The sequence below is a fragment of the Tasmannia lanceolata genome, unplaced genomic scaffold, assembly GCF_043159265.1.
Source record: "Tasmannia lanceolata isolate RefF3 unplaced genomic scaffold, GAP_Taslan_0.1 ptg000015l, whole genome shotgun sequence".
NCBI classification, from domain to species: domain Eukaryota; kingdom Viridiplantae; phylum Streptophyta; class Magnoliopsida; order Canellales; family Winteraceae; genus Tasmannia; species Tasmannia lanceolata.
Window position 1 is genome coordinate 31,859,510 of NW_027518692.1, and position 26,943 is coordinate 31,886,452.

Below are 26,943 nucleotides of genomic sequence, written 5' to 3' on the forward strand. Positions count from 1 at the left end.
GCATAACAAACCTGTCAATAAAATAAAGAAAGCACAATTCAAAAGCAGCATAACTAATTCTGGTGCTTTCAGGTAACAATGGAATTATAGTAGCCAATGTTTCTTTGGATAAACCCATAGGATCAATAGTAATGCCCAACAAGGAATCCTCCACCCTTCTCATAGAGGAAATTCATTTACGATCTTAGCTAGGCCCCGCCTTTTACAACGCAACCAAAGAAGCCCGTTTTCACACGGCATTCGCCTAAACTTTACTTTGAGTCAAAACCAGTGGAATTCGATGCAAAGATAGCCAAAACTTTGTTTTCGGCCATTTAAATTATGACTGGCCAATCGATTTGATAAATTGTTTATTAAGGGTTTTCCAATACAATGATTGTTTCAAAAGAGATTTGCAGATGCATTTGTGAGCCCAAGCTTATTAGACTGAAAGGTATACCATTGAGTAGGCCTAGGGGGCAATTGATGTCCACCCATGTATGATCTAAAAGATCCCACATCGGAAAGGGAGGAAAAGTTATTGAACTATATATGTGGATTGTGTAGACGTGTTTTCGGCATCTCCAAGGGGCAGGCCCCGCGGAGTGGGTCGGGCACGGTTAGTGTTGTTGGGAAACAAAACCGCGAAGGGTAGATGACCCAAAACCAGACAACATCTACTGTGGGGGTCGAGGCGTGACATTACGGTATCAGAGCGGGACCTCCCACAGTACGGTGTGCCAACGAGGATGTTGGGCCCTAAGGTGGGTGAATTAAAAGATCCCACATCGGAAAGGGAGGAAAAGTCACTGGGCTATCTATGTGGATTTCTCCTCTCCCTGTGTAGACGTGTTTCTCAGCTTCTCCAAGGGGAGGGCCCCTGCGGAGTGGGTCGGGCACGGTTAGTGCTGCTGAAAAACAAAATCGGGGAGGGTAGATGATGACACAGAACTAGACAATATCTACACAGTGGGGTTGGGGCGTGACATGACCCAACTCGGTAAATATAGGATTGGAGGAATGATATATACACTGGAAGTGCTGGGGTAGTTGCTTTAATGGTCTTCTTCAGGGTAATGTTAATATTCTGGTGGGAGCCACTTGCCTAATGCAATCGTAGTTCAACTATATTACGTGAGATCGCAGTGGGGCTTGTCGAGGGCTTCGCAGGAATAACCATTGGATCCCTGCAATAATCCCACTCACAACTCGCTGGGAACTTATGGATTGTTGGACAATCCGAGTTTCAGATTTGATAGTACGTGTGGAATGGATTGGATCCACTGTATGAGTTACAATGAGGAGGTGCACCATACATAGGGTGCGGAGACATGTTATTAGAAGAGATACACCATATTATGGTAGGGACATATATTAATTAATATGTGCTTAATTAATACTTAAATACTATTTGTTGAGAATTAAGTTGAATCCTATTGGTCGATTCATGCTTAAATTTAATTTCTCCATAGCTTTCCTGTCTTTTCGAGTTTGTTCTAGTTCCTTGGAGGAACAATTAGCCTCATTGATTTCAGTTTTGTGCTGGGATTAGATCTCATCAAAGAACATCTCTTCTTCCTCCATCAAATCAGCCATCACTTTAACTTGCGGAGCGGTTCGAGCTTGAGAAACGCTGGTCACCTGGTGGAGAGTAGATCAAGCAATGATTGGCAGTAACTGTCAATCAATTGGTATGTTTTTATCCTTACACATTTCAATTCATCACCATAGATTCATCTAGTAACTAGGATCTTGATTCGGTTGGTGGAAACGAAAGTTTTTGTTTCTAGTGCAATCTTACTTCCGCCGCGTGCATCGATTTCCACTGCCGAATTTCAGAGTTCCCTTGAAATTCTTCTTCCCCCCTATTTATATGCTGTGTGATCTTGATGGTTGTTGATCAACTGTCTATAACCGTTCAATTTCTTACAATCAATTTATTCGCATTTCGTTCAACTGCTCACTAACTGTTGTCCAAACATTCGATTAATGGAAGTGTTCTAAACCTCTTAAACCTCTTTGTGCCACTAATCCATCTTTTCAAAATTTTAAGCTGAGGATGTAAAACGTTGTGTATCTTCCTTTTCCTATTGATCTTAACCCACTCCCACCGTTAGTTTTATTGTTCCCTCTCCCTCTTTCACACAAATGGCCTTTAGAAGGCTCTTCTCCCAAAGGAGAAACCTTCTTAAGCTCCTTCAACAACCTCTCCCCCTTCATGTCTTCTCTCTCATCCCACAAAACCCAGATGGTTTTGCCCTCAATAAGGTGAAAGCTTTTAAGTTTGCAAGGTTTTTCTCTCAAACAATCCTATCTGATCCCTCCCCTCTACCACTATCAGAGCATGTGAACGACCTCTGTAGAGTTCTTAGCGATTTTCGTAGTCCCCATCACGACATTGAATCCGCCCTCAATCCTTTCTCTTCACATATCGCTCCCAATTTGGTCGAACAGGTCTTGAAAAGGTGTCGAAACCTCGGTCTCTCTGCACACAGATTTTTCATCTGGGCCCACAAATTGCCCAATTTCATTCCCAGCAGAGAGAGCTATCACATCCTCGTTGATATCTTGGGAAAGTGCAAGCAATTCCCTCTGATTTGGGACTTTCTTTCTGAGATGAAAAATGGGGGTTTTGATATCAGGCCCGAAATTTTCTGGGTTATCTTTCGAGCTTACTCTAGAGCAAATTTACCAATGGATGTCATCAAGGCTTTTGAGAAGATGGGTGATTTTGGTATTGAACCTAGTGTTGATGATCTTGATAAGTTGCTCTCTTTTCTCTGTAAAAATAATCTCGTGACCCACGCGCAGGAATTCTTTGATAAAGTGAAGGTTGATTTCCCAATTGGGGCGAAAACTTATAGCATTTTAATGAAAGGATGGGGTGATTGTGGGAACTCTTTAGAAGCAATGAAACTGTTTGATGAAATGCTTGAACGAGATTGCACTATTGATGTTGTTGCTTATAATACTCTGTTGACCTCTTTATGCCAAGGGGGAAAGAGTGATGAGGCTTATAAGCTGTTTAGAGAAATGAAATCTCGCGGCCTCGAGCCGAATGCGTGTACTTATGCTACGTTTATTCGTGCGTCTTGTGAGGCGAATGATGTTCATTCGGCCGTGAGGATACTTGATAGGGTGAGAAGGTATGGGTTGGTGCTGAATGTGTTCACTTACAATTGTGTGATCAAGTTGTTTTGTAAGAATGAAAAGGTTGATGATGCCTACCTACTGCTCGATGAAATGACTGAGAGAGGGGTGGGTCCAGATATATGGTGTTACAATGCCATTTTGGCTGCTCATTGCAATCTTCGCGAGGTCAATCAAGCTCTTAGGCTTCTTCGCAGGATGAAAAAGGGTTCTTGTTTGCCCGATCGGCATACTTATAACATGCTTCTGAAAATGCTGATCGATGTTGGACGAATCGATCGGGCAATGGAAGTTTGGGATGGTATGGGGGAGATGGGGTTTTATCCTTCTGTCACAACTTATGCTGTTATGATCCATGGTCTTTGTAAGAAGAGGGGTAGAATTGAGGATGTTTGTAGATACTTTGAGATGATGATTGATGAAGGGATACCCCCTTATTCTTGTACATGTGACTTGTTGAGGGACCGTCTCCTTCGGTTAGGATTAAGGGAAAAGATACATATACTTTCAGATAAGATGCAGCAGAGCACTTCTTGCTCAATCCAGGAGCTATCAGAACTAATGAGCTCACCATCCTCCTCCGCAAAGAATGCCAGGATTCAGGCCAAGAAAGGGAATAAATATAATTCAAGATCAAATGGGGAAGAGATAAACTTGGACTCGTAGTATTTATTTTACATATCCAAAGCATTGATCACAAAGTGATACTCAGCTTCAATAGCAAAGTGATGCCAAGATCATTCCTCAAGGAATCCATCAATCGGAGTTTGTTGCAAAGGCGATCGAGTTTCTGCAATTTGAGGCGGGGTATGTGTCATCTAAGATCAAAGGCATTTCCATGCTTTTAAATTTTCCCAAAATTTCCCTGAAATGACTGAATTGTTTTAGTTTCCATCCCCATCGAAACAAAATCTACATGAATTCCTTCTCTGTCATTATTTCCGTCGAAATTCACAAAATTTTGACTGGAATTCGAATTTCGAGTAAAATTCCTGAAATTCAGCTGAAATGGTCGAAACGACCAAAAAAATGAAAAGATGTTATGATTTTCATTTCATTTCATTAATGTGGATAATGATATTTGGCTGGTAACATCATTGAATTGCACAGCAAAGTAACCATACCTTATGCCTAGGATGTCAGATCGCCATACCAAGACATGTCAGTAGGTGTTGAATTTGATTTAGCCACTATGAATGACTTTCTTTCTTATGTGTTGGTTTCTAAGTATGTATCTGTGCTTATTCTTGCATTTCCCAAAGTCTCATCGTAAAATGTCATCATTTGCATATTCTTGTCATCCCAAAGTTTCCACTGAAACTGCAATGTTTCCTTTTCTGTGCTGACCGAAACCGAAACCGAAATTTAAAACCTTGGGCATTTCACAAAGTCATCTTAAATTTCCTTCAAATAATCACATTATGAGTTTCCCTCTAGAAAATTTTGGTTGACTTTTTCTGAAATAGATGGAAAAAAGAAAAGAAAAAAAAGAAGTAAACCTGATTTATGAGAGCACTGAAAATTCAAACTTTAAAACCGGATATCCAAACATTTTAAATGAGATGTTAGAGGATCACAATAAACCTACAATTGGAATGTTGATAAGTTAAATACCACAGAGTGATGTCAACAGATATAGGCAAGTGATCAAATTTAATACTTTAGTGATGTCGGTAGATCTTAAAGATTAGGATTTAGGGCAAACACTGTTCAGTTATAAGCACAAGTTTGTGCAAAATAGCAAGACATACTTTTAGACAATGCCTATAAATATAAGCATCTTGATAAAGAGCAACATCATAAGCATGGAGTTAACATGTTGAAACAATTAGACTACAGACAAGCACCACATGTAATATTGCCTTGTATCTTCGTTTGTTTTTAATTTAGTGATATCATTAAAACCCGGGAAAACAAAATACAAAGGTTTGCTTTAATGACGATTGTCCCACTAAACAAACCAATTGGGTAGATAGATCAGAGTAAATACTTGCCCTTGCCCAAGAAATGGTACGGTAGGGTTCACCTCTTTAGATGATCCAAGCCTTCGTTTGTTACCCCTCGTCGGTAGGTGAGTATCAAGGTGGCAAACGGGCCGTGCTGGGCCGGCACGGCAAGGAAAAATCAGACCCGGAAGGGTCCGCGGGCCGGGCATGGCACGGCACGGAAGGGTTCACGGGCCGGGCCGTGCCAGGCCGATTTTCTCCAAGGCGAGCACGGCACAGCCCACAGCCCGCCGTGCCGTGCCGGGCCGGGCCGTTCAATCATATTTTTCAACCAAAGGACTTAAATATCCAAAAAATTAAAATAAAATCTTGGATCCTAGCCTTACAATCTATAGTGGAACTGCATACTATGGAAACCTCTATAGATCTGAGGGTTTGGGTCATCCAATGAAAATGATTTTTGTGGTAAAAATGCGGCCCATCAAATGGATGTCTTGGATCATCATATGGGGTAAGCCTTATACTTTTTGAAAAATACTTTACTATACGGGCTTACACCATATTACATGTATATCGTGTAAACTTATGAGTTTTATATGCGAAAGTGATATATATATATATATATATATATATATATATATATATATATATATATATATATATATATATATATATGAGCAAACTGTTGGTGAGCTTAAGCTCACCAAAGTTATGATGAGCTAGCTTGCCCAATCACATGGGGGCCCACTTTGTTAGGATGATCCAAACCATTCATTTGAAAGTCCCTTACATAGATGGGGAGTGTACCAAAAATCAGCTCCATAGGATCATCCTAACCCCTCCATTTGTGGAGGACAAAAATGGACAGACACAAATCTGCCCCATATTTGTCCTCCACAAATGGAGGGGTTAGGATGATCCTATGGAGCTGATTTTTGGTACACCCCCTATCTCTGATAAGGCCTTGCAAATGAATGGTTTGGATCACTCCCCAAAATGTGGGACCCATGTGATTGGGCAAGCTAGCTCACCATAAGTTTGGTGAGCTTAAGCTCACCAACAGTTTCATCATATATATATATATATATATATATATATATATATGAGCTTGCAGTTCCTGCGGGTGCCCTCAGCTAAGCTTAGCTGCGGTGGCTCTTTAAAAACATAGGGGCCCCACATTGTTAGGATGATCTGAAGCATTCATTTGAAAGGCCACATCATAGATAGGGTGTGTACAAAAAATCAGCTCCATTGGATCATCCTAACCCCTCCAAAAGTTGGGGCAAAAATGGGCAGATTTGTGGACAAAATGTGTCTATCCATTTTTGCCCCCACTTTTGGAGGGGTTAGGATGATCCAATGGAGCTGATTTTTTGTACACACCATATCTATGATGTGGCCTTTCAAATGAATGCTTCGGATCATCCTAACAATGTGGGGCCCCTATGTTTTTAAAGAGCCACCTCATATAAGCTATATGAGGGCACCCTTAGGAACCCTTTTCTCTATATATATATATATATATATATATATATATATATGATGAAACTGTTGGTGAGCTTAAGCTCACCAAACTTATGGTGAGCTTAAGCGCCCCAATCACATGGGTCCCACATTTTCAGTGGTGATCCAAACCATTCATTTGTAAGGCCCTATCATAGATAGAGTGTGTACCAAAAATCAGCTCCATAGGATCATCCTAACCCCTCCATTTGTGGAGGACAAAAATGGCCGATTTGTGGACAAATAATGTCTGTCCATTTTGACCTCCACAAATAGATGGGTTAGGATGATCCTATGGTGCTGATTTTTGGTACACACCCCATCTATGTAAGGGCCTTTCAAATGAATGCTTTGGATCATCCTAACAAAGTAGGCCCTAATGTGATTGGGTGCTTAAGCTCATCATAAGTTTGGTGAGCTTAAGCTCACCAACACTTTGCTCTATATATATAGGGAATTGATATTTCCGCTCCCCTTTTAGACCAATCCACTCCAAGTTGGAGTGGATTGGTCTAAAAGGGGAGCGGAAATATCAACTCCCCTATGCTTTGGATATTTCCACTCCACTTTTAGACCAATCCACTTCAAGTTGGAGTGGATTAGTCAATAAGTGGAGCGAAAATATCAGCTCCTTATATATATATATATATATATATATATATATATATATATATATATATATATATATATATATATGAGAAAACATTTCCTACACACTTGTGTAGGTAAGTTACCTACACACTAGCTTAAAATACAGTGAGGGCCCACATTGTTTGGGTGATCCAAACCATTCATTTGAATGGTCCTCACATAGATAGGGTGTCCACAAAAAATCAGATCCATAGGATCATCCTAGCCCTACGATTTGTGGAGGTAAAATGGACGTGTATAAACCTTCACAAATTAGTCCATTTTTTGCCTCCATAATTTGAATGGTTGGGATGATCCTATGGATCTGATTTTTTGTGAACACCCTATCTATGTGAGGACCATTCAAATGAATGGTTTGGATCACCCAAACAATGTGGGCCCCCACTGTATTTTAGGCTAGTGTGTAGGTAACTTACCTACACAAGTGTGTAGGAAATGTTATTTATATAGATATATGAGGAAAGTGAAGCTACACCGCCGGTGTAACTAACTTAGCTACACCGCCGGCTTAAAATACAATGGGCCCACATTGTTTTGGTGATCCAAATAATTCATTTGATTGGCCCTCACATAGATAGGGTGTCCACCAAAAATCAGCTCCATAGGATCATCCCAACCCTACGATTTGTGGAGGAAAAAATGAACGTGTAAAAACCTTCACAAATTTGTCCATTTTTGCCTCCACAGTTTGAAGGGTTGGGAGATCCTATGGAGCTGATTTTTGGTGGACACCCTATCTATGTGAGGGCCAATCAAATGAATGGTTTGGATCACCAAAACAATGTGGGCCCATTGTATTTTAAGCTCTCTCTCTCTATATATGTGTGTGTGTGTCCCTTTTTTAGTAATTATCTAATGGTAAAGTGATTATCTAATAATTATTTTAATCTAATGTGATAGGTTTACACTAACCCATCCATATCTTAACTAAGGTAGGTGTAGACACCAATGAACCAATATTATAATCACGATGGGTTCACATGGTAATTTCACATTACCATTCTCTTCAATTCAATCTATTCATAGGCCCACAATTTCAACGTGGCAGTCGTGGGGCAACCAACTCAGAATGAATACCTTAATTTTGAATAAATTTTTCTTCGAGACCTCCCATCTTTATAATTTTTTTTAATAGGGTTGCTATACGAAAATACTAATCACTTTTGGATAAAAAAAACTATGCAATCAACTGTGCCATGTGTCAAAGGATGAGAAACATAAGTACTAAAATAAACTTGTAATAAAATTGTTGGAGGGGGTATTTTCGAGGCTTTAAGAAATATATAAGTTTTGGACGAGAATACCTCCAAACTAGCAGTTTGAAACACCTTTTGGGGGGTATTCTAAGGTTTTTTTTTAAAAAAACACACATTTTTTAAAGGGGGCATCCGGGCTCGCGGGCCACCCAACCAGGCCCAGCACGGCCTGCAACTTCGTGCCGCGGCCCGGCACGCCCCGTTTGCCACCTTTAAAAGACAAAAAACAAAACAAAGGGGCTAAAATCCTAAAGTGTTCTAAAAAGTGTTGGGCAGAGCTTGGCAGCTGACTGACCTCCCAACGCCCAGGTGTTTTGAGACTCTTTTTTTTTAGATATTAATATATTTTCATAATATCTTGCATTTTTTATATAAAATATAAATACTTGAATACATAACAATCCATACCATTTTATGCATAAGAACTAAACATTAAATAATAATAAAAAGTCAAAAACATAATAAGAAATTCAGCATAAAGTATTTAATAATTTAAGTATTTAACAATACAACACAAATCCATGACAAAAAAAAAAGATTAAATTCTAAGCACTTCTTCAATCTTCACCAATCATTGTCCTCTCCCTCCAAGACCAAGACTCTATCTTCATCTAAGTCTTCAAACCCGTCCCGCCCAGGTGCTGCCTCATCGCGCCTAGACGGCCGCCTAATAACGCCCAGGCGGTGAGACCGCTTTTTTAAACGCCCAGGGCATGGGCGATGCGTTTTTTCTACGCCCAGCGCCTAGGCGGCAGAGATCCCAACCATTATTCAATAAATTGTCAACCTAAAAAAAAAAAAAAAAAAAAAACCTTGGGCATTTCACAAAGTCATCTTAAATTCCCTTCAAATAATCACATTCCTCTAGAAAACTTTGGTTAACAATTGATACAAATGGGAAAAAAAAATGAAAAAGAGAAAAGTAAACCTGATTTACGAGAGCACTTAAAATTCAAACTTTAAAACCGGATATCTAAACATTTTAAATGGGATTTTAGAGTATCATTATAAACCTACAATTGGAATGTGGATAAGATAAATACCACACTGATGTCAACAGATATAGGCAACTGATCAAATTTAATACTTTGATCACAAGTTTGTGCACAATAGCAAGACATACTTTTAGACAATGCCTATAAATATAAGCATCTTGATAAAGAGCAACATCATAAGCATGGAGTTAACATGTTGAAATAATTAGACTACAGACAAGCACCACATGTAATGTTGCCTGTTGTATCTTCGTTTTTTTTTTTAATTGAGTGATATCATTAAAACCCGGGAAAACAAAATACAAGGTTGCTTTAATGACGATTGTCCCACTAAACAAACCAATTGGGCACATAGATCAGAGTAAATACTTGCCCTTGCCCAAGAAATGGTACAGTAGGGTTCACCTGTTTAGATGATCCAAGCCTTCGTTTGTTACCCCTCGTCCGTAGGTGCGTGATCCCCCCGACCCCCACCCCACAAAAAAAAAAGAAAAGATAAATAAATAAATAAAAAAGAAAACAAAACAAAACGCAAAAGGAAAAAAAATTCTCCCTAGTTTGATCCTAACTCTAGGTTTAAAAGTAGGGCTGCAACTCGGGTCGGGCGGGTTGGGTTTTTTTTTCTTCGGAAAACCCACGATTCCCAAACCCGGCCCTACCCATGATAAATCTTGGGTCGGGTCGGGTCAGGTTTTTTCACGTTGACGAAATTTTTTAAGGAAAACTCTTGTTTGGCAAGGCAACTCAACTCATAGAAGCAAGAATTACACTCACATTGCACTTGAATCAAACAATGATGTAATTACACTCACATTACACTTGAATCAAACAATGCTGTAATTACAATAAAAAAATGATGAATCAAACACTTGAATCAACTCAACTCATAGAAGCAGAAATTACACTCACATACTATAACAGTGGGTGCGTGGGTTTTCACTTTTAACTTTTAACTAACAATAGAAAAAAAAAGTACATACTATAACTTATGTAACTCGGGTTGGGCCCCTTCAAACCCGGCTCGACCCGAAACCCATGAAACCTGAACCCAACTCAGGCTATTTTCGGGTCGGGTCGATGCGGGTCGGGTAAAACCCGGCTCGACTTGCAGCCCTATTTAAAAGTGTCATTTTTTAACATCCTTAGGTGTCCATTTTACACCCAATATATTGGAGGGTAAGGATTAACCTATGGAGAAGATTTTTGAGGGACGATCCATCTATAATGGAGACCGCTAAATCAATGGTTTAGATCATCCAAACAGGCAGGCCCCACTGACAATATAAACAGAGAAATATCTCAAAGAACATATCTCCTCTTCTTCAAAGCCTCGGTTGGCGAAACTACAGTTAAGACTGTGTTACTCGTACGAGTCAGCTTTGCAAACACCAAAAGTCATCAGTAGTTCGCAAAAAATCAGCAGTCGAAATAGCAGTTTCCATAAATATATTTTTCTATTGGGTCCCTTTCAACATCTTAGACTCATTTAATACGCAAGCAGGAAACTGTACCCGAAATACTTTCCTTTTACAGGCCACAAACCCCACCACTGTCTCCATACCTCCCATCAAATCTGTTTCTTCTGAGACACCCTATCCTTTTTAATTCAAGTATACTTCTCTTCTTCCTCAATCCTAGCAAAACAAAATCTAAAGATAGAACTATATGGCTTTATCAAGAAATTATCCAAATGGGCTTAGAATTACAGTGGTAACTTTCATATTTGCCTTCACATTTCTACCCTCCAAACCAGGTAAAAGCCCTCATTCTCTAGTACAAAACTTCCCATCATTCATAAGAGCAGATCCCATGTGGGCAACACTACTACTATTTGAAAATTGTTTCCTATATAGTAGCTCTTCTTCTCTCTGATCTTACTGTTGGTTTTGCCTGTGTTTGTTCTTTTGCAGTTGGGTTGGTTTCTTTTAACTCTGATGAGAGCTTAAACCAAAGGAAACATATGTTGGGTTCAAGTCCTCCTCTTTGTATAAACAAGTGCTTTAGTTGCAGGCCTTGCATTGCTACATTGGTAATTCCTCAACACCAGAGAAAGGGCTCTGCAGCATCAGCACAAAAAGAAGATGAAACCTATTTTCTTCTTTCATGGAAATGCAGATGTGGTAATAGGCTCTTTCAACCTTGATTGATGTCTGTAATGTTAAACTAGAGAAAACAATTCAAAGGAATGAGAGAAATTTCGTTTTAACTTCATTAATCTTTTGGATGTTCATCAATCGTCCCTAACTCCATATAAATACTTACAAAATATCCACTCGGAAAATCATTCCATGTAAAGGCATACACAAATCTTGTATCTTCGCCGTATATCATTCCATGAAAAGGCATGCAAATCTTCTTCACAAATCAAGGAGAATATTGCCAATAATTAATCATGACAAATAAAGGAATATAATATTTACTCCATAAAGCTAGGACAGGTTACCCAAGATTAAGGTTTACTTCAATCTAAGTGGTTCCTACTGTTGACTATGGAGAAGATTTACTTGAATCATTCCTGCTCTAGTTGGAGCATGTTGATAGACCATGTCCAACTCGCGGATTAAGGAATGGAAATGGTATTTGCCTAGTGCCTTGGTGAAAACATTTGCCAATTGTAGTTTTGAACTTGGCTCTGTTCACTCGCGCTCCCGGGAGACCAAATCCCGGGAAAACATCCCATTTTTTTTCCGAGAAAGCTAAAATTCACATGTTCACTTGTCTTCACGGGATTTTGAAGGAGCCTAGGTGGAAAATGTCACATCTGACATGGAAATTGGGAAAAATATGTGGAAATGAGTCTTTTCTCACAAGTGTGATATTCTTTTTCCCTTTATTTTGGTGGGATTTGCTTTCCTAAGAAAACCAGTGAAAATAGGTGGGCAAGCAGTTTCTCGGGAAACCTTTTATTGCACAGTTCCTGCGCAAGTGAACAGGCACGGGAAACCTTTTCCCCTGGATTTCTTTTCCTAATGCCACGTCAGATTCCCGGGAAACCTTTTCTTTTCCTTTCCTGGGAAAACAAGTGAACAGAATGAAACTCGGTCAAAGTAGACCATTTTGAATTTTCTCATGAACAAAATGGAAATCCAATTCTATCTTTAGTTCATTCCTGAAACACCGGGTTGGCTGCAATATGAAGAGCATGGCTTCTAAATAGGGAAGTATTCATATTCTATTAGAAGAAACAGTGGCCATGGCTTCTAAAAATTTATTCTTTTCCAATTTAAATTGGTTCTTTTGCTCTCTAAATTTACTCTTTTGTACCTAAATATGCTCTTTTTTATTCTAAATTAGCTCTTTGTTTTGTTAAATTGGCTCTTTTTCTTTTTGAAATGGCTATTTTTTATGCTTAACTAATCTATTTTCCACTCTAAGTTGTCTCATTTCCTTTTTAAATTAGTTCTCTAAATTGGCTCTTTTCACCCTTTATTAGTTCCTTTTTCTCTATAAGTTACTCTTTTCCATTCTTAATTTGTTCCTTTTCAACTCTAAATAGGTTATTTTCACTATGAATTGGCCCTTTCTCTCTCTAATTTGATTCTCTCTCTCTCTCTCTCTAAATTGGTTCTTCTCCTCTTTAAATTGCCTCTTTTCTTCTCTAAATTGGCTCTTTTCTACTCTATGTAGTCTATATTCTACTCTATATTGGCCTTTTTCTTTTCTAAATTGGATCCTTTTCTCTCTAAATTAGTTTTTTCCTTATCTAATTTAGCACTTTTGCTCTTTAAGTTGGCTTTCTCTCTCTAAAATGACACTTTGCTTTAACGTGGCTCTTTTACACTGTAAATAGTCTCTTTTTTTATTTTAATTTTTAAGTTGGCTCATTTCAACTATAAGTTGGTCATTTTCCTCTCTAAATTGGTTCTTTTTCCACTCTAAATTGGCTCTTTTCCTCTTTAATTTAGCACAGCCCTACTCTAAATTGGTTCATTTCCACTCTAAATTGACTCGTTCATTCTCTAATTGGCTCTTCTCCTCTTTAATTTAGCACACTCCTACTCTAAATAGGCTCTTTTCACTCTATATTAGCCATTTCCCTTTCTATGTTGACTCTCTAGGTTCACTCCTCCCCACTCCCAATTGGCCATTTTCCTCTCTAAATTAGCCCATTTTCTTCTCTAAATTAATTTTTTTCAGTTGGCTCTTTCCCTCTCTAAATTGGCTATTTTCCACTCTCATTTGGCCCTTTTTCTCTCTAAATTAGCCCTCCGCCTCTCCAAATTAGTTCTTTTCCACTCTAAGTTGGCTTGTTTTCTCTCTAAATTGGCTCTCTCTCTCTAAATTAGCTCTTTTGTACTCTAAATACTCTCTTCACTCTAAATTAGCTCTCTCCACTATAAGTTGGCTGTTGTCCTTTCTCTAAAGTCACTCTTTCGCACTCTCAATTGGCCATTTACTATCTAAATTATTTATTTTCCTCCCCAAGTTGGCTATTTTCCTCTCTATGTTGGCTCTTTTCCACTCATTATCCTCTCTAAATTTGCTCTTTTTCTCTCTAAATTAATTCTTTTTCACTCTAAGTTGTCTTATTTCCTATCTAAATCGGCTCATTTCCTCTCTAAATTGGCTCTTTTCTTCTCTAAATTGATGATCTTCCTCTCTAAATTAGCTCTTTTCCACTCCAAATAGGCTCTTTTTCATCACCACTTTTGCACTTTAAATTGGCTCTCTAAATTAGCTATTCTCCACTCTAAATTGGTTACTATCCTCTTTAATTTTGCTCCAATCCTCTGTAAATTAGACATTTTCCTCTCTGAGTTGGCTTTTTTTTTAATTTCTAAACTGGCTCTTTTCCACTCCCAAAGAACTAATTTAGAGTGGAAAAATATAAAATTTAGAGAGGAAAAGAGAATTTAGAGTAGAGAAGAGCCAATTTAGATAAGAAAATTTAGTGGGGCCTACCTTGTTCAAAAATCCAAACTGTTCATTTTTTGGACTCATTACATGAATGGGCCTTTTCCCAAAAATCATCTCCATAGAATGATCCTACGTACTAAATCAAATGAAGTAAATTTTCCACTCTAAATTGACTTTTTATCTATGATGAGGCCTATCAAATGAATGCTTTAGATCACCCAAATAATTGGGACCTATGTGTTTTTGGGTGGCGGACTAGAGAATGATCTCTAGTCGGCCGGACTAGAGATCATTCTCTAGTCCACCACCCTAGAGGAAAGTGTTTCTAGTCCGGCCGACTAGAGATCATTCTCTAGTCCGCCACCCAAAAACACATGGGTCCCACATATTTGGGTGATGCAAAGCATTCATTTGATGGGCCCTGACATAAAGATGGTGTCCACAAGAAATTAGCTTCATAGGATCATCCCAACCCTATGATTTGTGGAGCTTAAAATGGACGGCTTTGCATCACCCAAATCTGTCCATTTTTTAACTCCACAAATCGAAGGGTTAAGAAGATCCTATGAAGCTGAATTTTTGTGGACATCCTATCTATGATGAGGCCTATCAAATGAATGCTTTAGATCACCCAAATATGTGGGACCCATGTGTTTTTGGGTGGCGGACTAGAGAATGATCTCTAGTTGACCGGACTAGAAACACTTTCCTCTTTATGTTAATCGCTCTAAATTGGTTTTTTGGCTCGTGAAAATAACAAATACACGGTTTTTTATTGCTAAATTGCAGACATGACAACCTCTCTCTCTCTCTCTCTCTCTCTCTCTCTCTCTCTCTCTCTCTCTCTAAATTGGCATTTTAGAGCAGTAAAAAGCCAATTTAGTGTAGAAAATCCCAGCTAATAAAATGCCAAATCTACCCTGAAATTTTAGCTTATGCAAAGCTGCTGAAAATCATGAAAAATTTGTGCAAATCTACTGCATCAAAGTGGTATCAGAGCTCAGCATTTGTAGATCTTAGATGTAAAATAGAGTAAAAAAAAACAGTTTAGATATAAACAGATATGGAAATTTGTGTTGCTTCAGAAAGTTGCAGCAAAGAAGGGATTTAGTTTCTGCCATTATTCTTTGTTTTCTACCTTCCTGATGTGCTGAATTTCACTGAATCTCTGCAAAAAATTCTCCATACATTGCACGTTCGTATAAGATCCTTGTACATGTTGATTGAAACTTCCTATGAACCAAAATTGCAGCAGGAATTCCATGCTTGAAACTGGAATCTCAACACAGTTCTGATTTGTTCACAAAACTCCAACTGTGCTCTTCCTGATGTTGTTTGAATTTCTTGGAATTAAGGCTCTTCCAAAACAAACAGGGCTTAAATGTATGACACGCGTTTGGTGATCAGGATCATTGAGAATTCAATGAGTCCTCAATAAATACATATTGACAATGAATTTTCACAAGTGTGCATGATGCGGTCCACCAAATGAATCATGCACACTTTTCGCATGTGGGATCGAAGGTTGTTAGGACCAAATCCTAGCAGTGATTGTTAGGTTAAAAGACAATGGGTTTGAACTCCCTTATCCATCAGTCAAACAATTCGAATAGTTCGAAAAGCTTCTGAATCAGCCTTGGGGTTAGGTATTGTTCCTCTAGCAGTACCAAGTACTTCCCGGCGAGCTCTGATAAGATTAAGATCTGGAAAACGAGACGCAACCTTCTGTTCCTCACGCAAAACTTAAATCTTCAGAATACATCTGAATTCATTAACAATATGTATTTATTGAAACATAGAAGAATAAAATTTTAATTCAAAAGCATCATTCCTTCACAAGTAATTTCTGAAATTGCATATTTAAAAAGAATATGATGATAAGTGACAGATGAAAGATACATACAGAAAAGGTCACTCAGCCAATATATGGTGTCTGTCGATATTTCATCCAACATTCAACTGAGACAGATAACGGGAACGGGACGATACAATGAAATAGAGGGATATTTCAATATACAAAAATAACAGAATGATCATCAGCACTAGCCAATTCGAGCTGAAACTGCATTTCAAATGATAGATGGTGGGCTGAGTTCTGCCAAAACACTTTCAGAATTGCATTACATCCAGACAACCCAGATCAGCAACTCATTGTTCTAAGCAGACCGGATTTTGGAGTTCCCTCACTCGATTTCCAGATGATATGCTTAAGTTTGCTGCAGAGAATCTTGTAGAACTGCCATAAGTCACAACTGCAAATGGTCAGCTATGTAACAAGGACCATTCCATTTTTTGAAAATCACTGGTGGGAATGTGTGGTGGGCATACATTGCCAATACTAAGGTCCTGTTCGTTTTAGATTTTGACAATCAATTGTGAGTCCAATACCGATTATAGGACTCAAAATTACACTTGATTTTGAGTCCAAAATCTGTTTTGGACTCACAGTCGGTTTTCTAAAATCTAAAATGAACTGGGCCTTAAGGGTGAAAACCTTATCTTGTTCCTTGTTCTTGGCTTTCTTTTTTCCTTATTATTTCTTCGAAGGTAATGTTGCAATTTAATGAAAAAGGCATGGTCCTTGGGAGCAAGATGGGCCCATGACAGATATGCAACAATGCCTACTCTTACATAAATAAAGTCAACAAGTTAAAAAAAAAGGAGTTATTTGAGTACTTATTTCTAGTATTATAGTATGTCTTCAGTATTGTGCTTTGAGATAGTTGTGTAAATTTCAATGACATGACTGTATGGGACTGTCAGCATGTTCTAAGGGATGCGTACGTGAAACCAGCCTTTAAAAAAAAAACAACCCTCAAAAAGATTGATGATGGCGGTGTAATCTATGTGAAGGCCCAATAAGATGAGTTGCCTTTTTATCATGATTGTGCAAGCTAAAACAATGAAAACATAGCTAAACTCAAAGTCAAGGGGGGGAATTCATGAGCATGAGAAATGAAACTTTACCTTGTGATATTCGAGAGTGTCTCCTGCAGCCTTGCGAACATCTACCATGAAAAGAGATGGTGCAACTTCAAAAATCTATCAAGAAAATTCATACTTCTGTTAGTAAATAAGGCATTTTCTTTGAAAGCCAAGACAGTCGACTCAGCAACAGATTAGAGTGTAGTTATCTAAGCATATGAGAAAGAAGCCACCTCACCTCCACGACAACAGCAAGCTGTCCAATCTTATTTGAGGATATTCCTTCTAACCTCATCTGCAGAATGACAATGAAGGAGCAACAAAAACATCACCGGACTCGCAATAAATTACATTAAGAGAAAAACCATTGAGAAGTAGAGATAGGTTAAACGCGAGGGATAGAGGAAGGGATCTTGGAAGGAAATAGAATAACAAATACGAGTTTTAAATTTCAATTTTTGTAAGAATAGAGAGAGATAAAACTACTTGCATAAATTTCAATTTTTGTAGTGCTTACGAAACTAGTCCAAAAACCCCCTATATAAACCATATACTTGCTCTTTTATGATTCCAAAACCTTTCTAAAGTAAAGACTCAAAAAGATAAAAAAGACTTATATTTTAGCATATATTCTAACTACACTTAAAATTAGAAACTTCCAATCTAAAACCAGCCTCCAAATAAACCAAACTATATAATCCACCCAAAAATAAATAAAAATCAGAAACAAACCCTTCTATGCTGACGCAATCAAGATATTGTGCTGATATCATCATAACAGCAATAAGGGTCAAGTTCAACTCTTCTTCATTCCCCCTTCTTGGTAGAGACTGTACCTCCTTACATAATAACTACGGTTACCTGGTTCAGTTCACACTCAAACGTATTGTGAACTGCTTCGAAACAAAGTAGGTCGGAGCACGGTTTGCCGCATAGTTTTAAAACTCCTCATCGTCAACATGGACTCCCCCGAGTCGACTCCCTTTCCCTTGGCCGCCTTCCGCGTTTTGCCACCATATTCCGCATTTTCCCCTGCAGAGTCAAAAACTCCTTTGACTCTCCTGAGTTATGACTGCGTCAACCGAGTACTTAGCCACGTCAATCGCATTCTTTGCCGCGTCCACGCTGAGTCGACAAGGATTTTTCTTCGACTGTTTCCGCGCCGCATCCGCATTTTTAAACACTGATACAAAATGAATGCCCAAATTACACTGTAATGAGTTCCCACTTTTATCTTGGTTTCTATTCCAGCTAGGTCTCTAAATTTGTTTCCATTTTCAGAAAGGTTCCTAAGTTTCTAACCAGACTAAACCAACTATGATTCTAATTCTGTTTCCACAGCTCCACTTCAACCTATGCCTACATTTAGAGGTTTAAGAGGAAGAGAGGGTAAAACCTGGCTGAAGAAATAACTGAAACAACCATTATTGATGTTATTGGTTCAGAAAATGAAGGTTCAAGCTTTTAGTTCTGGTTCATACACATTGAAAGTGTGAGTTGCTGTCTGAAGCAGCCTGGTCGAAAAATGGTGAAAAATCAAAAGTATTGACTTCAAGAAAAGGAAGGTTCATCTGACGGAAAGTATCCATCCTCGCTGAAAAGGTGAGGTATTTTCTGTCTTTTTGCACCTCTTCCTTGCAATCCATTGTACCTTGTAGTTCTTTGCCTCTTTTATTCCTTTATGACAAAAATCAACATGAAATACATGACTATCTTTTCCCTTTGTCAACCTCACCGGGGCCTCTTTGGACATGGAAGACACACGCACGCACACCGGCGCGCGCGGGCACGCACCCACACACACACATACGCACTTTACTAAGCAAGTGTCATATCTTATAACTCCCCCAATTCCAGATGGCTCTGGATTTCCTAGGCTAGATCCATAAAAATTTAGCTTCAAAAAACATGAGGCTTAATTGGGAAGCCAACAAAATCGTCGGTATCCGACAGGTGAAAGAAAGAATGAGAGAATTGCTGAGAGAAAACTCCCTAGTCGTCTGGAGCAAATTCCAGAGGAGCTGCTTGGTGAAATGCCGGATTTAATGATTCAACAGATCGTGGAGGATGTTGAGAAGTGTGCGGTTTAGGGTTTTCGAGGAGGAATTATAGTTCAAGCTATCCCGAGTTTTAGGCATCTTTAGGAGGGTTGGAAGATTTTTTGAAATACACTAGAGAGCTTAAAGAAAGATAGCATGTAGGAGAAGAAGGAAAGGGTTTCTTACGTTTCTCTGTTATTTCTATTATTTTCTTTACTGGTACTGGGCCTGGCCATGCCAAAATATGTTAATCTCGTGTCGCAGGCTGGGACTCCCGGTCCCGAATGCATTTTGAGAATTAATATTATGTCATCTTTCAAAAAAAAAAAAAAACATGAGCTAGGAGGCTCCCAATCCTGCACTGTCTTTGGTTTCTTCTCAGAACTATTGGAGACCTCCTTCCGCCCATACCATAAGTCATGCCGATACAAACCTGAAACAAGGCAAGGTCTTTACCTAAGAGATTTTGAGGGCTATCACTTTATTGAAGAGGAAAGGCGATCTTTTTTAATGCCCCTTGAAAACCCGTGCATTCCTCTCTTTCCACAACGCCCATAATATTGCTAGCAGAGCTACATTCCATAATATCTTCCCTCTTTTTCTCCATGGAGCTATTGACCATCCTTCCGATAAGTCTTCGAGTTTGGCTGGAAACACCCATGAAATTTCAAATCTAGCCAAAATGATGCTCCATACCTCTTTAGCTACCTTGCAATGCATAAATATATGATCTATTGACTCTCTTGCCTCGATACAGAGAGCACAATGATCGATAATTAGCATCTCCCACTTGAGTAGAAAGTCCACTGTCTGTATTCTTTCAAGCATGGCCGTTCACCAGAATAGACATACCCTGAGGAGCGCGTGGAACCTCCACACTTGGCTACTCTAGAAGGTGCAGGGCAAGAGACAAGCATTTTGGTAGTACGACTTGACTGAGAATTCCCCACACGAGTTCCAGATCCAAACCCTTTTATCCGCATCTGACTGTTTGATGTAGCACCCTTCTAACATCTCCATGAAACTTTCAACTGCTCCTAGCTCCCCGTCAAAGAAATTCCTTCTAATGACCTGGTTCCATATCACCTCATTCCCTCTTCAGTGTTAGTACTCACTAAACAGTGCTTCCTTATTTGCAGCCATGATAATAGTTCGGGGTAGATCTTTTTTAAAGGGTGGGAGGTGCACCACTTAGTATGCCAGAATCTGATCTGCTCCCTTGAGTAGACTCTGAATCTCACTCTTTTGAACTGGTGAATGAAGCTCACGCCAAACTGTCACCCTTACCATTCTGAACCTATCCTCTGTCTCCTAATGGCCTAAATCGGATCCATACTTCCTTTCAATAACCTTCGCCCAAAGATGTGATTCCTCCTCCACATATCTCCAAAGCCATTTGCTTAGGAGAGCTTGATTAACTGTCATCGATTTTCTTATGCCAAGACCTCCTGTTTAATAGGTTTACAAACTTCCTCCCAACCATAGTTAGCAAAACTCCGTTTTAAATGGTGTTTTTTTGAAGAAAAAACGTTTTATTATTGTGACGTTTAATACTCCGTTTAAAACTTTTACAACAAAAACTCTGTTTTTTTAGGCAAAAGTTTTAAACACATTTAAAACAGAATTAGAGAAAGGATTTCATATATATATATATATATATAATGGAAAAGTGATCCAACTCGGTCGAGTAGATAAGCTTATCTACTCGGTCGGATTAAAAACAGTGGGGGACTACATTGTTTGGGTGATCCAAACCATTCATTTGAAAGGCCCTTACCTAGATAGGGTTTCTACAAAAAATCAGATCCATAGGGTCATCCTAACCAATCCAAAAATGGAGGGAAAATATGGACAGACACTTTGTCACAAATCTGCCCATTTTTTCCCTTACTTTTTGATGGGTTAGGGTGATCCTATGGATCTGATTTTTTGTAGACACCCTATCTAGATAAGGGCCTTTCAAATGAATGGTTTGGATCACCCAAACAATGTGGGCCCACACTGTTTTTAACCCGTTAGAGTAGATAAGCTTATCTACTCGACTGAGTAGGATCACTTTTCTCATATATATATAAGGAAAAGGATTGTACGCTCGAGCGAGCGTACCAAGCTTATGGTACGCTCGAGTGCCCAATCACATGTGGGCTCACTTTGTTAGGATGATCCAAAGCATTCATTTGAAAGGCCCTTACATAGATGGGGTGTGTACCAAAAATCAGTTCCATAGGATCATCCTAACCCATCCATTTGTGGAGGGCAAAATGGACAGACCACAAATCTGCCCATTTTTGCCCTCCACTTTTGGAGGGGTTAGGATGATTCAATGGAGCTGATTTTTGGTACACACCCTATCTATGATAGGGCCTTGAAAATGAATGCTTTGGATCACCACAAAAAATGTGGGACCCATGTGATAGGGGCACTCGAGCGTACCATAAGCTTGGTACGCTCGAGCGTACAATCCTTTTCCTCTCTCTCTCTCTCTCTCTCTCTCTCTCTCTCTCTCTCTATATATATATATATATATATATATATATATATATATATATATATATATATATATATATTTGAATGGTGAAAGGATTTCATTAATGAAAAAGAGACCGAGAGGGTCCCAAATATACAACGAAAAGGAGGCAAGCAGAATTAGAGAAACAAAGTACAACAGAAATCAGAAGTTGGGGAGGGAGAAAACCAAAAAGATCTAAACTCTCCCTTGAAACTCCTTCTCTTGCCGATCTGTCCACCTCCCCATTGGCAGACCATATTTTATAAATGACAAAATTTTAAACTCATTTTCTTGTGTTTTGCTTTTTTTACTACGTTTTTTTGAACTAATACCATATTAAACTCGAATTTTTGCCGTCCCGTTTTTTGCCAAATCAAGTTTTGCTAACTATGCTGCCAACACACCAAGGGGATCCCCTTTTTCTCATCCGACCCACCCCTGACCCTCAAACAAGAATCTCCTTTGAATTTGCTCCAATCTATTTAGAACACTCATGGGGCATTTGAAGATGGACAACTGTCAAATTGGTATGTTTGCCAGTACCGCCTTTATAAGCATAATTCCCCCCCACCCCCCGCGTTTGGAAACTAAGTTCCTCTTCCAAGTGTCCAGAAGCCTCTCAACTCTCTCTACTATAGGCTCTTAGTTCGTCTTATTCAGTCTTCCCACACCCAGGGGAAGACCTAAATATGTTGAAGGAAGACTGTCCACCTGTTCAAAATGTAATTTATGTTTGATCTTAAAAACTGGGTATGTAACATTGTGAGCATCTCATATCTAACTCTTGTTCAAATAACGACCAAAAGCGCAACAAATTTGTCTACCATTTTTCAAAACAACTTCCATTCGGCCACATGTCAATAGGGCTGGCAAAGGGGCGGGGCCGGATGTTGCATTCCCCGTACCCCCCGCCTCAAGGAAAATTCCCCATCCGAATCCCCGTCCCACACACTAAAAGGCAAAGGCCAAAAGGGCAGATTTGAATTTTAAAAATATAAATCTTTCTGATAATTCACATTAATGTAAGGCCCATTTCAAAAAAAATGACATAATGTAAGGTATTGAATCGGGGCGGAGCGGCCCAGAGCCATCCCCATTCCCACCCCATCTCCGCCTCCGGGGAATTTTTTAAATCCATGTCCCCATCCCCGTCCCCACCATAATTGGGGAATCCTCGCCCCGCGCGGGGCGGGGTGGAACCCTGTTTTTACGGGTGAAATTGCCAGCCGTACATGCCAATCACACATTTTCTATATAGTTGTATGAACCAATATTTATATAATAATATATATTACATAATATCATATAGCATTATGGCAACGGAACATGCTGGTTTTTTGGTGTAAACGTGTCAGATACCTCATGTTTGTGTCTAGCTATGTTCTACCCTCAATGCAGAGTGAAAAAATTAGATGGAAGAACATTGTAATGGAAAATGAAGTGAGTACTTAAAAAGAGTTCAAAATCCAGGAATAGATGTGCATAAAATGCCAGAATGATTATAGAGTATCATTAAAGGGAATACCTTATAGTTTCGTGAATGGACCTTGAGATTCATAGATTGTGCAACAGCATCAATACTTGATATAATAGCTTTAGCTGGTTCGCGTGATACAAACCGTGTTTGACATTTTACATAATCCTACCACAAAAAAAAAAAAAAATTTATATAGCTGCTTACCAGTAAAAATAAAAGTAATAAAGAAAAGGTGACACAGACACAAGAAAAGGAGAGCAAGCTTCAATTCCTTACAAGTAATCAGTATTCATGAGTGTCTACCATGCATGGCTTTATTACTCAAAGCAATACAAGTAATCAATATTCATGAGTGTCTACCATGCATGGCTTGAAATTCCCATCGAAACTGTTAGAAATGGAGTTAGGGCTAGAGAGGAAGAAGAAGAGTAAAGAGTTGGAGAGTCTCCACTAGGGAGCTCCTCATGTATATGATGTATATATAGCCCCAAATAGGGCAACAATGTACAGTGACTGTAATACCCCTAAGACTATAAATAATGACTAAACTACCCTAATACATGTTATTCAACAGAAACCAACACGAACCAAAATGATTATGTTTCTATCCCACCCAAACACATTGAAACCAAAACTGTAAGTATATTAGGTACACTCTACTAGTACGTGTTGCATATTTATATTTATATGAATTGCATATTGTTAAGTTCTTACATGATGATGATGAGATAGAGAAGAAAAAAGATGGAGAATGGCGTGAGAGAGAATTGGAGTGACTACACATATGAAATGTGGTGTATCACATATAATATTTAAATAAATTTGTTAGAATAGAAGAAATGAGAAGGAAAGAGTTAGTTGGAGTTGGAGGTAGCTCCCCTCACTTATGTATTTATATAAAAAGAGAATATAGTACACAAAGATCATCTTGCCCTAAGGCACATACACACTTCTATTACCCCCACTCCCCTAAAGCCGGAATGTAGATATCATACATTCCTAGCTTGTTACAAATATCATGTAGCTTAGCGTTACTCAAAGCTTTGGTGGAAACATTAGTTAGCTGGTCCATAGATCGAGTGAAGGAAATGCATATCTCGCCCTTCTATATTCTCTGACGTATGAAGCAACAGTCTACCTCTATGTGCTTGGTTCTCTCATGAAAGACAAGATTAGTAGCAACGGCAGGCCAGCCGCCGGAGATCGTAGAGGCTCGTGCCGCTGCACCACTCTAGCGACGCAAGCTGCACTGCCATCGGCCATCCAGTGGCCGCGAAAAAAGGGGCCGAGCATGGATGACTGGTTTTTGTTTTTCCCTTCTTATGTTGCAGCTAGCTGCATACCGTCGAACGCAACACACACCAGCCAAACTCCGACGATACCCCCAACCTGAGATTGCATGGAGAATAGCAATAGTTCAAGTAGAAAAAGAAAAATTGCTTAACTGCACCTTAGATTTTTTCATATAAGCCGCCCAGAGGAAAACCCGAAAGTACAAAAAAATTCTCTGGAATTTCAATAGAGTTACCTATTTAATTGGTATGGCTTTTAGCCCCCCACTAAAAGAAGCCCTAATCCTAGCTTTCCAACTAAAGTTAGAAATTTCTGCAGTTACTAATCTATTCCAATATGAAAATGGCAATGGAGTCTTGGCAATGGAGTCTTCAAGAAACTAATGTTTGACTCTAATAAAAATCCAGTAGAAACAATTATTATGCCCCCAAAATCCGAGCAACAAAATTCCTGAAACTGGTTGAGATCAAGGTTACCTAGAACGCGGTCCGGTACGCGGTACGAAAACGGGTACGGGGTACGATGGTAGTCCGGTACGCGGTACGATGAGGGTATATATATATATATATATATATATATATATATATAATTTCATATATTTTTACAAGAATGTCATTCCATAGTACACACTACACACATTTAATACAAAAAATATAAAAACCTCGTGTATGTCATACATATTTTTTCAAAAAGAAAGTTCCCGTTGGAATATATGAATATCCTTCCATAGTCCATACTACATCCATTTAATAAAAAAAACCTCATGTATGCCCTACATTTTTTTTTCAAAATAAAGCTGTAGTTCTAATTCAACCCAAAATATATAAAATTTGTAACTCTCTTCATCTCTCTTCTAGTCTATATGCATCTCTCTCTCTTTCTCTCCCGCGGGTCGCCGCGGTTCTTCATTTTTGGCGATCCGGGTCGTTAGTGAACCACGTTTTGGATCATGCGACCCCGGATCACGGATCGGAGGGCGGATGGTGAATCCGGTAACTATGGTTGAGATCAGATTATGTGTGAGTCATCTATTGATGTGTCCATTAGAAATTTGTCCTTATTTTGTTTTCTTTATGGCATCCGGCTATCCACCTTCAATGAATCAAATTGGCTGCCCCCCCTTTTCGGCACGGCTACAACCTTCTGCTGGTTGATGGTGACCGAATTCCAGTAGGCATCTCACCAAATTCTGATGTTCACTAGCCGGGATCAGCATAGAATGAAGGGGACGGCCCTAATGTTACAGCCAGTATAGCTTTAGCACTATTGCTGTGTAACCGGATGGCTCTGGCATACTCAATATTGAGAAAGAAGACCTCTTCTATTTGAATGGGTTTACTTTTTGCTTCTATAATGGGTACATGTCCATGAAATTGTCCGCCGGAGGCTGACGGTAGAGTATAGCCAAGAGGATTTCTTGTCCGTAGAGGACCTAACAGGAGTCCTCTTAAGTAAGGCTCCGAAGCTAAGATTAGTCTTGGGCAAGGTTTGGAATTTCGGTTTCAGTGGATTTTCAGTTTAAATCTTATAATGTTTCGGTTTCAAATTTCGGTCCGAAATTTCAGATTTTAGTCAAAATTTAAAACCATGGTCTCGGGTAACTATTGTATCCCCCATTTCTATCCAAAAACGGATCCCTCGAAAAAATATGTCTTTCTCTAATCTTGGCTTTCACTTTCTCTAAATTTTAGGGTTTAAAACGTAAGGTCGGATAGCTTTTGTCTTGAATAGCTGCTTAACAAATGCTGAATAAGGGATTATTGGGTTTTAGTTTTGTCCAGAAAAAAACTTATCTGGAATCAAACAGGCCCTTTAAGTCTTCCAATAAATAAAATTAGGACAAGCTTAACTATATACACATTTAAATCTGTGTGAATATAATAATGTGTGCCTCACAGTTTGAAAAGCCATGTTCTAGGAGCAATAGTGAGTAGTGAGACCCATAGTGTTCCAAATATATTTAAATCCATAATGTCGTACCTGTTGCCGGTCAAACAATACTGAAAGATTCAAACCCTGAGATAAGGTAATCATCTCAAAAGCATTCATTATTAGTGGACCCCCTTCATTACCATCCCTCTGCTCTGATACATATTGATCCTACAAAATCCCATAATAGTACCACATATTAAAGACAGAAAAAACTAAATTTAATAACTCAAGTGCCAGGGCGGATATATTAATGGACTACAGCAATGCTATGACACAAAGTAGCTGAAGAACCATCCTAAATCCATTTCTTGCAATGAGCATTGGAAGACTACAGTCATCATGAAACTCAAAAATGACATGGAAAGCAAAATAATACCAATCTCTGAAATCAAACACTATGATGTGTCTTACAGTCTACATGAAGGACAGAT

General features: G+C 38.9%; 2 protein-coding genes across 6 annotated transcripts in view; one reads left to right on the forward strand and one right to left on the reverse strand.

The window, feature by feature from the left end:
- Nucleotides 1-1,883: 1,883 nt before the first annotated feature.
- Nucleotides 1,884-4,257, forward strand: LOC143845384 (uncharacterized). Its single transcript, XM_077353700.1, has one exon. It carries the CDS (start codon nt 2,128-2,130, stop codon nt 3,793-3,795), a length of 1,668 nt encoding a protein of 555 aa, XP_077209815.1. The 5' UTR covers nt 1,884-2,127; the 3' UTR covers nt 3,796-4,257.
- An 11,912-nt stretch (nt 4,258-16,169) lies between these two features.
- Nucleotides 16,170-26,943, reverse strand: part of LOC143846546 (CBL-interacting serine/threonine-protein kinase 24-like) — a 36,650-nt gene continuing 25,876 nt past the window's right edge. For all 5 annotated transcript variants that reach the window (XM_077355008.1, XM_077355004.1, XM_077355007.1 and 2 more), the window contains 5 exons: nt 26,561-26,680; nt 23,336-23,452; nt 17,501-17,557; nt 17,305-17,379; nt 16,170-16,573 (listed from right to left, as the gene is read on the reverse strand). In XM_077355008.1, coding sequence (XP_077211123.1) covers nt 16,478-16,573; nt 17,305-17,379; nt 17,501-17,557; nt 23,336-23,452; nt 26,561-26,680 — 465 coding nt within the window. In that variant the 3' untranslated portion in view covers nt 16,170-16,477. The remainder of the gene's footprint in view (nt 16,574-17,304; nt 17,380-17,500; nt 17,558-23,335; nt 23,453-26,560; nt 26,681-26,943) is intronic.